A 12,155-nucleotide genomic window follows, 5' to 3' on the forward strand; every position below is an offset into this window, starting at 1 on the left:
ATTGCACACTGATGCCTTGCTGCCTGCTTATCCCACTGGTCTTGCTTGCCCACCCTAGTGCCCACCCACTGGTACACCTGCTCACCCACTACTTGCCCACCTGCTTACCCTTACTGGTACCTGCACCCTACTGCCTTGCCCTACTTGCCTTGCACTACTTGCTTACGTAAATGTTACCTTACCTACTACTATGCTTGCCTTTGCTTACCCATACTGCTTGCCTACTTACCCACTGCTACTTGCTTATACTACTTGCCACTGCCACTGCCTTGCCCACTGCCACTGCTTGCTTACTTGCCTGCTTACCCACTACTTGCTTGTACTTACCCTACACTTACTACATGCTTACCCTGCTACTTGCTTTGCCCACCTTACCCACTACTACTTGCTTACTTGCTCTGCTACCTTGCCCTAACTAACTTGCTACTTACCTACCTCTACTGCTTGCCCACACTTGCCTGCCACCTTGCACCCACTACTCTTGCTACTTACCTGCTTACCACTTGCCCTTCATGCTTATCATACTGCAGCCCACTTACCTACCCCTACTGCTTGTGCACCTACTTACCCGCTACTGCTTGCCCTGCCTGCCCTACTTACCCACTTGCTGTGCCTTGCTTGCCCACCTACTTACCACTACTGCTTGCACTTACCTTGCCCACCCACTTACTACTTGCCTTGCCCTGCCTACCCACTACTGCTTACTTGTTACCTGCTTACTTACCCACTGCTTGCTTGCCTGCTTCCCACCCTACTGCACGCTTACCTTGCTTACACTACTGCTTGTACGCCTTACCCTACCCCACTACTGCTTGTTTACTTGCCATGCTTACCCTACTGCTTGCCATTGCCTGCTTACCCATTCTACTACTTGCTTACTTACACTGCGTTACCTGCTACCCACTTGTACACCTACTCCCCACTACTACTTGCCTTGCCTTACACTACTTACACTGTATTGCCTACTTGCCTATTCTTGCTTGTACTTACCCTGCACTTACCCTTGCTACTGCCTTGCTTACCTTCACTGGTAGCTGCTTGCCACTGCTTGTACCACTCACCCCGCTGCTTGTACCACCTTTGCTTACTTACCTACTTACCCACTACTTCTTGCCTACTTACATACTTACCCACTACTACTTGCCTACTTACCTACTTACTTACTTGCTGTACTTTCTTTCTTAAAACCTGATCGATTTTACTTGGAGAAATGTTTGAATTTATGTCGTTCTTTTAAAAGGCCATTTTTCACTAGATAATATCTGTGTGTCGCCTCTAATTACCTTCAAGCTTTCCAAGATGATGACTTGATAATGCAGCTTCAGAGCTGCTTCAAGCTTAATGTGCTTGTGTATTTTAGGGGACTGGTGTCTCTGATCTCCTTGAAAGGTTTGAATTAGATCTGGGCTATGTCTGTCCCGATTTGCGATTATGATGATTTGTGAATGCTTCTTCCGGTTCCCTTCAAATCATCAGCGCTAATATTTAAGTGCGTTATTATCTTATGCCACATTCTGCACTATTCCAATTTCATTAGTTCAGTCCCCTCTTCATTGTGGCAGAGGGAACTGGACTAATAAAATTCAATGCTAACTAGTTGTAATTTGGAATGCTCAGCGACCGAAATACATATAGTTAGCACTGAATCTTATTGAAAAAGGGATCATGCAGTTCCTGAAGAATGGAAAGTAATCTCGTTTGATCTATGGATGGGGAACGTAGCCCCTTTAAGTCCTTGGATCAAGAGCTTTCACGAGCATAGAGTTACTTCCTCTCACATCCTTTTCTGGAGCTATATTACCCATCCCACGAGGAACTAAGAAAGATGATTCAATGTTAAGTAGTGGGGCAAGAAGCTAAGACTAGCTTCGTAAACACAGCTAGGGGATGTTAAGTGGTGGGGGCCAGGAGCTGGAACTCGTGCATCTTAAATACAGCTTGGTAATGTTAAGTGGTAGGGCCAGGAGCTGGGACTCGAGTCTCGTAAACACAGAAAAGAAAGTGTAACTAAGTAAACAATACAATCCCCAATACATGCTTATATCCCTAAATGATCTTTACAGGTTTAGCACTTTCCGCGAATATAGCAATAAGATTAAATGAATCAGATTAATAATAATAATAATAATAATAATAATAATAATAATAATAATAATAATAATAATAATAATAATAATTCACATTACAATGGAACCTCAATTTCGAACGTATCGCTTATCGAACTCTTCGAAAATAGAACCCTTTTTTCGAAGCAACTTTATCCCTATTATCGAACTCACCCCTATTTTTGAACCGCCGGGTACTGGACCTGTCCGGCAGCGTGTTCTGTCCGCGTCCCCACGCAGGTGCCGTGAGCCAGTCTGGTTTTGTTTATGCTTGAATAAACACTAACCTGTGCTCTCATTAAAACATTTTATGATTATTTCATTGTGTTTAGTGCTTGTGGGACTGTGAAATAAGCTACAATGAGACCAAAGAAACTTGCTAGTGGTACCCCTGTGGTAAAGAAAGTGAGAAACATCATAGATGTGAAGAAAGAAAAAACACAGAAGTGGAATGATGTCTAAGTGGAATGATGTCTAAGTGGAATGATGTCCAAATGTTTGTGGAGAAGTACAACCCTGAGCAAGCTGAAACAAGCCATCTTTGCAACAAGTTCAGTCACAGAATCATGTCCCATTTTAAGGAAATCTTAAAGAGGCACCAGAAACAGAGGACTGTTTACCTGGAGTTTACCTAGAGAGAGTTCCGGGGGTCAACGCCCCCGCGGCCCGGTCTGTGACCAGGACAGTTATTTTGTGAGACAGGAGTCCAGTGACTCTCAAGCTGGTCCTAGTGGTATTAAAAGACAGAGAAGGGAATTAACCCCAGAGGAGGCCTTGATACCTGAAGTCCTCATGGAGGGGGATTCTCTTTCCAAACACTAACCCCAACTCCCTCTCTCCTCCTCACTATCTTCCAGATGTCATCACCAATCTTCAGTAAAGGTAAGTAAAATATTATTTTATATGTTTATTTAAATTTATTAATACATAATTGAACACTATATTTGTTGTGTGCATGTAAAACTATAATTAATCTCTATAAAATGAATTTTTTTTGTGAATATTTTTGGGTTTATGGAACGGATTAGTTGTATTTTCATTATTTCTTATGGGAAATATTGTTTCGCTTTTCAGACTTTTCGAATTTAGAATTAACTCCTGGAATGGATTAAGTTCGATATTTGAGGTTCCACTGCATTAAGTTAAAAGTTCATTTTATTATTATTTCCCTCAGTTCACAATTATATAATAATCATGGACAGTACGTACAACAAGACTCACCTGACAACACCTGCCCACACATACACTAAAATAAATGACTTGACGTGCGAAGTTGTTTACAGGCAACGAGTCGCTCTAAGTAGAGCTGTTACGTTATCTCGTGCTATCTTGGCTGCTATGTGCTAAGTATAGCTGCTAGCCTAACGAAAGAAATAATTGCAGTAACGTAAAGATGCAATGAAAGATGGCAGGGCACCTGTTATTACTCATGATGGCAGCGTTGTTGACACATCTTGGAAGACTCAGCTGATTGGCAGACAATTCTGTTTTTTTCCCCCGTCCGGGTAATTAATTCATGATCTCCCGTCATGAGAGCCGCAATTCTCACCACTAAACTACGGACGGTTCGCTATATTCTCCGCTTTCGTCCGAGAGGTAAGAGAGTTAACTCCCTTTCGGAGGAGCGAACCTCCATGATTCTACTTAAAAAAAATAGAGGATACAGAGTAAATTACAAGACAAATAAATGGGTTTAAAAATATGCTGATATAATCTGTATGTATGATCAGATACTGCGGCTACGAGAATACGAATTGTAAAACTTTATTTATACATACAGCTTCTAAAAACTGATGGATGATCACATTTCGATATACATGATGCAAACAGAATACTTGTTAAAAGACACTCCATCCCTCACTGGACTAAAAACTCTGTCCTGACACAAGATGAAAGATTTGAGCATCTTCTGGGGGAGAGTCAAACCTGGTACATAACCTATACTAGACTCGCCACACTCTACCAGGTTAACTTAAAAAATATAAGAAAAATCCACGGAACTCAACCCAGAAGGTTCTACCATGATTTCTGCTTTTAATCATTTCATATTCACTTCCCCTTATCACCTGCTGTTGCCACCCATCTCGTCTAAGAGGTCAGCGGGACAAGTCCCTAACGTTCCAGCTTCTCACGTTTCACGCACAACAACACATACACTTTAATATGAAAATAATAATAAAAATTATCTCCTATCAACAAAATACTGGCATTAAAAGGACAGTATAGTTCAACGTCCGTCTTCTATCACAGCGCTAGTGAGAGAGACAGAGAGAGAGAGAGAGAGGGGGGAGGGGGAGCGCAGAGTGTGGATGCACACCTCCATTCCTCGTCAACGAATAGATGAGGAATCGACTTGTGCATTTGAAATGGTGATAGTAAAAATGGAAATAATACAAATTTACTTGATGATGGTAATATTTAAAAGGCTTAAAACTCTTTAGTAATTACCATAAATCACAATATTTAGTCAGGTTAAGGAATTAATGACAATGGCCCGTCAGATTCAGACTGATCAAGCCTGAAGCATCACCACTAACGTCACCATACACTACCATAACTCAGCAGTGTGATTCTCTGGTGTATACTGCACTAACTCTTAAATATCATACAATTACCACTGACAAGAATCATACTACAAGAGAAATTATAACTAAACTTTCCCGAGCAGATAACATTATTTAGTCATTCACTTGATAAAGTTTTGAAGTCAATGATTTGTTAAAGTTTTTGAAGTCATTCATTTTATAAGGCTTTATTTAGAGCGAAGCATCGTCTGTAAGTGAAGGTACGCTCTACACAGTAATGTTTACCACTACCTACACAGGTCATCTTACTGTAGGTTACGTGGTAAAGATGATCTTCTGTCTGGGGTTAAGTGACTGACATTAGGTCACTATAGTGCTACAGAAGGTGGCTGATATTAGATTACTTTAGCCATGCGCTGTATGACTACTAAAATATAGCACTTTCCCATGACCATAATACTCTCCTCACCCTAGTTCTAGTTTAAGTGGCTAAGATGTAATAGAAGTAATGAAAATATCCCCATTTTCGATGGAATGATCTCCCTGAAATTTCTTGTGTTCCTCGTCCTTCTTGCTGGCTCCTGCCGCAGGCTCCGCAGGACTACCTGGCGCAGTACCCGCCCACCTCCGACAACTCTGGCAGGTTCGAGTCCCGCCTGGGGCTGCAGTTCCGGGCGGAGCGGTGGCACTTCGTGGAAGATCACGTCAGGCTCCGCTGTACCGCCTCCATCCATCCCCTCTACTTGGAGGAGGTCCACCACAGCGGCGTTGTCGTCCATCCGCTAGTACCCGCTCTTCTCGAGGACCAGACCGCAGGTGGGTGTTACTTGAGGACCAGACCGCAGTTGGGTGTTACTTGAGGACCAGACTGCAGGTGGGTGTTACTTGAGGATCAGACTGCAGTTGGGCGTTACTTGAGGATCAGACCGCAGGTGGGTGTTACTTGAGGACCAGACCGCAGGTGGGTGTTACTTGAGGATCAGACCGCAGGTGGGTGTTGAGGACCAGACCGCAGGTGGGTGTTACTTGAGGAACAGACTGTAGGTGGGAGTTGAGGATCACATTCCAGGAAAGTGTTCCTTGAAGACCAGACCGCAGTTAGATAGTGAAGACCAGACCACCTGGAGTATACCTGGAGGGTATTCCGGGGGTCAACGTCCCCGCGGCCCGGTCCACGACCAGGCCTCCCGGTAGATCAGGGCCTCATCAACTAGACTATTACTGCTGGCCGCACGTAGTCCAACGTACGAACCACAGCCCGCTGATCCGGCACCGACTTTAAGTATCTGTCCAGCTCCCTCCTGAAGGCAGCCAGGGGCCTATTGGTAATTCCCCTTATGCATGGTGGGAGGCTTTTGAACAGTCTTGGGCCCCGGACACTTATGGTGTAGGTCTTGAGTATCTGAGCGCTGGTACTGTAGATCTTGAGGACCTCACCCCAGGTACTGTAGATCTTGAGGACCTCACCCCAGGTACTGTAGATCTTGAGGACCTCACCCCAGGTACTGTAGGCATTGAGGACCCGACCGCACGAAGGTGCTCGTTCGTCTTCAAAGTTAATGTAAATTCTGTATTTCCTCCCTATAAGCGTGCTTACACAAGACATTCAGACTAATTTATTTATATTTTCCCCACACTGAAGATGAGTAACTGGGCTTTATTTTTTTCCCTGGCGTCGAGTTAATGTGTAATATTCTCAACAGATGTGAGCTACGTAAGTACCATTATAGCGTTGGAGTTGCTACATTTCGCCTATGAGGTGAGTTAATGTGTTTTTTTTTTAATTAGAGGTGAATTTATAAGCTATTTTTTATTAGAGGTGAATTTAGGTGAGTGTAAATGAAATAAACAATGCTGGTTATGGCGTTTTATTGTGAAAACTTTTTTTTTTTTATCAGTGATTTTATTAACTCGCTACTGAACTGAGGTCCCTTGTAGACGAAACATTTTCACAATAAAATGTGATAACTCACTTTCTGTCTTATTTACATTCTGTCTGTATACTCTGCCACTGTACCTCTTAGAGGTAGAGTTTAACTCTTATACTTTTTCCTCGCTCCAGCTCACGCTTCATATTTTGTGTCGCAGGTGTGGCAGCAGGAGGCTCAGTCAGACAGATGACGGTGTTGGTGGCGGCCCACACTCTGCTGCTGCTTCTGCTTGTGCTCTGATGCGGCACCACCACCACCACCTACCTTCTCCAGCCATCGTCGCCGGTTCCTGCTTCGCCTTCTTCATCCTTCTCATCCCATCTCGTTCCTCCTTCCAATCGCTCTCCTCTCTTGGAGTCTACAAAGACGTGTACTTTCTCCCGCGGACTTCAACAGCCTCAGTCTTTCGGCTTTTGAAACCCCGCGATCCTCAACGGCTTCTGGTCTTCTGCTTCGAAATCTCTTGAAGGAACTGAATAAGTGGAAGACTCTACATAAGTTACATAAAATGCCTGATTAATATAGAGTTTGGGAAGAGCCAATCAAGATGGTTTTTAGACGTTTGTGTGTAACGAGTGGTCAGTAGTATGCGGTATGGCTTGGGGAGGGTTCCTTAACTTGATCCACTGGTGGTAGATGTGCTTGTTTTGTGATGGTGGTAGTGGTGATGGTAGCTGAGGTGGTAGTGGTGGCGGTTGTGTTGTTAATGGTGGTAGGGATAGTGGTAGCTGTGACGGTGTTTCTGTGATGCTAAAGACAATGATAATGGCGATAGGGTAATGGTGGTGGACGTGGTTGCTGTGATGATTATGGTAGCGATAGCGATAAGAATGGTGGCGTCTGTGGTAGCGTTGTTGTAAAGGTGGTTGTGGTAAGAGTAGTAGATGAAGAAACATATGTACAGTGTCTTCAGTCGTGGAAACAGAGCCAAGGGTCAGATGAACGCTTGACGATGAAAAGTATAAGCATTCAGGAGACAGCTGGTAGGCGCAGTTTATGAGTTTATTGTCTAGTTTGAAACGACCCATTCTTATAACTTTTAAACACTTTTTTAATTAGGCACATGAGTTGTGCATAGTAGTCGAAGTCATCGATGAATTGTTGCACAAAATCTTAGATTTGTCGTGATGAGAAGTTGTATGGGGCAACGGAGGTGTGGAGTTCTCTGGCGAATATGGTGTTCTTGTTGAAAAGTGTAGTGAAGAATCGCAAGATTTTCCAGGTGAGGCCTGGGATATGATCTGGTGGAGTTGCAATAGATGTGGAGGCGGTGGCAGTCTGGGAAGGCGGAGTAGCTTGGGCGGCTGGTTGATCAGGAGTGGATTTAGCGGCTGGTAGATCATAAGTGGATTGCGCGGCTGTGATTGGAGGATCTGATGGGGTGATGATGCTTTCTACACTGGACTGGACTCTTATATTAAAGTATACAGAAAACTTACGAGAATGACTTGCTTCCTTTATACTCCCATCACAATAACAGAACTAAAATAGGTGTTATGATAGAATTATCTCCAATGGCGTACAAGATTTACAGCCCAAAGTTACTCGATGAAGAATGTGAATTCATAGCACAAGCTTTCAAACTACTGAACCTCCCTCTTGACTTCATTGCCGACTGCAGAAAACATGTATCACACATTCCAAACAGGAACAACGTGGACTATACAGAGGAAACACTTGCTCAGTATACTGCTAACAATGAAAGGGAGTCAGTTTGAAATACCTACTAACTCTTCGACTACTGACAACACACCCACCACCGCGGGAGTCTACGCCAAACCTTGTGAAAGGTGTGATAAGAAATATGTGAGCTAAACTAAACAGCAAGATCTCTGCAAGTAAGAAAAATGTCTATGATCAAGACATCAAGGTCACCTCATGAAATTCGGAGAAGATAACCTGGATTATACGTGAACATGACCTACGCCGTCGACGTTGCCTAGAGACCACCATGATAGCAGTAACCAGCACCATCCCACAAAACTCTGGTTTCTATAAGCATTACCAGTCTTAGCAAACTGTTCACTACTCAACCTGGACACTGGCATTAGATGACACCGGCCATCAACGTCACGCTGCACCAGGGAATTCTTTAGTATGTTACTCCACTGCTGACAGGTTTTCAAACCCTAGCCATCACTCCTGTACTACTACTCTCTCTGTTACCTCAACACTCTCACTACTATATATTGTCGTTCCTTAGTTGTCTCTGTATTCAGACTGAAGAAATCACTTGTGGTGAAACGTTTTCTTAAAAAATGCCTTAAACTGTTGATATCACTTTACCTTTCCAATCATGTAGGTGATGATGATATGGGTGGTGATGTTGGAAGTGAAAGTAATGATGGTGGTGGTCATAGTAGTCATGGTTATGATGATGATTTTGGTGTTGGTGGTAAAGATAATGGTAATGCCTATGGCAATTGTGGTAATGCACGTGATGGTAGTGACATTGGTGATGATGATGGTGATGTGATAATAGCTGAATTGGTGATGATAGTGATAGCGATTATGATGCAGGTGATGTTAGTAATGGTGGTGATAAGTGGTGACGGTAGCGATCAAGGTGGTCATGTTGTTGGTGATACTGATGGTGGTAGTGTTAATGAAGATGATGGTGATGGGGATGATGATGATTCTATATGGTCGTCTTGACTACACTTTCTTTATTTTAATTGCTTATGTTTTGTTTAGTTACTGGGACGTTGACTCCTTATACAAGGTAGCGTCTCTATATGTTATGATCACACTCCCTCTCACTTACATGGACATTTTCCTTTATTCATGGTAAACTTCGTGTACGTGATATTTGCATCTTCCTTATATAAACATTGGTACAATTACCGACAATAATACGTGAACAGCTAATAAGAGATTTATTGTGGCTACGTTTCGTTCTCTAGGGGCGAAACGCAGCTAAAATAAATGTTTCATTAGTTGCTCGTGTCTTTTACATCTTCCTTCAGCAGCATCTGGGTTCATGGCTCGAGTCACTCACACTAAGAAACCTTCATTTTCTTCAACCTGCTGAAGTATCTTATGGGAATTATCCTCCGAGTTATTTTAAGTTAACAGAATTTTTGTATAAATACCAAACAGCTTTCTTCCATCATATTTTTGTTTGTCCTCTCGTCAAAAGAAGAGTGGTATAAAGAAGATGGGGGGGGGGGGGATGAATGGAGGTTTCGTTGTCGGTCGATATGTTGCGTTGGGCGCCGTCTGTGTGAGATGACAAAGGTCCTCCCGCTTACAGTTCATTGACTTCCTATAGTGGCCGCTTCTGTCTCCCGTCGTTCGCAATCTCAGCAAAAAGCTTCAGTGGCCTCCCATGGGAGATCATCTAAGCGCTGCGTTTGTCTGTCGTCTGCTGTTTCTGGTCGCCATGTCCTTCATGACGTCACAATCGAGCTTAAGAGTCCTGTAGGTTATTTTACTTGTGAAACACAATGTTTGTTTTATGTCCCGATCTACTGGTGTTATAGTTGAGGTGTTTTCATAACACAGGAACGTGTAGATAGTCCTATAATTCTTCCAGTCCAGCTTGAAAATGATTTTCTCGTTGGAGTTCCCAGTCGTGTTTGGAGGTGTAAGCAACCAGTTGGTGTTTACTTTCCGTGCGGAGATATGGAACTCTCCCATACGCCCACGGTCACTGTTACCATTGTGGCTTCCAGAAAAACCCAGTCTCCATTTCACTGAAGAGTCACAGCTCTTTGGAGCAGCCTCGGTGAAGTCCCTGTTTATGTATATAATAGAAATATATTGTTGAAAAAAACATTAACGAATGCTTAGGAGACCAGAACTTTTTTCGTTACATTGCGATATTTCGTCAATACGACTACTGGGCAGAAACTGACGTCATGGCTACTTCAAGTGACTTGACCTCAGTCAGCATTAATGAAATATATGTTAACTTGGATTTAAGTTATCGACCTGAAATTGAATTGCCTTTGAGATAAAGTGATGTTTAATATTTGTGTAGTGAGAATTGTCTCCTGAATTCACTATATTAAATTGTCAAATTTGAGGATTTCTTTGTAATTATTAATATTAATATTGTGGCCGCAGTTATGTAGAAGACAGAACACAGCGCTGCTATCTTCTTTTGTTTTTATATTGACGCTTAATAATACTTCCATGTGTTTTATTTTATTAGGACATAACTCGCAAGGAAAAAATATTCACTTTGTCAAAAAATTCTCACAAATGTATTAGAGAGTAACAACATTAAATGATGAATAACAAAGCTAGACGAGTCACATGTGTTTATTATCTTCCTTGCAAATGCCTTGATCACTTTTTTACACATGTAAAAACAGATGGAATTTGTAAAAGTGTGCATGCGAACACAAATGACGTGTTACAATAACCAATAAAAAGCAGTTGGAAACAAATTTCTTATGTTTTCCTGCAAAATGACAGCAGTGTTGTTAGGTCATATATGTGAAATACAGCCACAATGTAAACTTTGACACTTGCAAACTAATCATTAAATTTCACGATTAAAGAAGACGAATTGTGGAATCTGACCTAACTGCATCACCTCAAACCTTCACTTTGTTCAAAGAGCATTTTCAACAAGATAATTAATCGCCGAGGTGACAGAGAGTTTCGCCAAAAGAGCTCAGGTCACATTAAAGCCGCGATCGGGTCACTCTACGCAGAACAACCTCGATGACGGAGTTACTTGACGTAACAAAAATGTTCTGGTCTTATAAGTCAATAACTATAGATTATCATCATTGTGGTACTGCCAAAATTTATATATATATATATATATATATATATATATATATATATATATATATATATATATATATATTATCACACCGGCCGATTCCCATATATGGCCCGATAAAAGATAAATATATATGTCGTGCCGAATATGCAAAACTGGTCAATTAGCAAGAACTCATTTAAAATTAAGACCTTTCTAAAATTTACTCTTATACGTTTAAAGATATATTTTTTTCATTAATGTTGATGTAAAAATTTTTAATTTTGCACCAAAAGGAACTTAGAAAACTTACCTAACCTTATTATAACAAGCGCAATTTATTTTAGCCTAACCCAACTAAATATATTTTAGATTTGTTTACAATAATTTAATACTAAACAAACACAGTGAAATATACTTTTTTCGTTAGGTTCAGAATGATTTTGGCGAAATTATTGCATACACAAATTTTCACTTGTCCTATATGGCAAGATGAGCGTTGCTATTTAAGCCAAGATCGCAAGTTCTGCCTATTCGGCACGACATGTATATATATATATATATATATATATATATATATATATATATATATATATATATATATATATATATATATATATATATATATATATATATATATATATATTGAAATATTACTAGCTTAAAGGGAGTACTGAAGGTAAGCTACGTCGTACGTATTGTGGGGCTGGTCTTCCCTGGTGTCACTTCACGTAGGGTTTGTGATGTGACAAACACACAGCAGAAAATGCCTTTACTAGGACAACGTTTTACACTGTTAGGGTCTTTATCATGACCTGGTGAATATTTTAACAGCTCGAAACTTTGTATTAATGAAAGTTGGTTCTGCAAAGTGTCT

General features: G+C 41.4%; 1 protein-coding gene across 1 annotated transcript in view; it reads left to right on the forward strand.

Moving 5' to 3' along the window:
• The window catches only part of LOC128706584 (cell adhesion molecule 3), a 412,130-nt gene extending 400,756 nt beyond the window's left edge, over positions 1–11,374 (forward strand). Inside the window, exons 6-7 of the mRNA XM_070088015.1 lie at positions 5,221–5,446; positions 6,719–11,374. Of these exons, the coding sequence (XP_069944116.1) occupies positions 5,221–5,446; positions 6,719–6,801 (309 nt within the window). The 3' untranslated portion in view covers positions 6,802–11,374. The remainder of the gene's footprint in view (positions 1–5,220; positions 5,447–6,718) is intronic.
• Positions 11,375–12,155: the final 781 nt, after the last annotated feature.

The sequence above is a fragment of the Cherax quadricarinatus genome, chromosome 2 (assembly GCF_038502225.1).
Source record: "Cherax quadricarinatus isolate ZL_2023a chromosome 2, ASM3850222v1, whole genome shotgun sequence".
NCBI lineage: Eukaryota > Metazoa > Arthropoda > Malacostraca > Decapoda > Parastacidae > Cherax > Cherax quadricarinatus.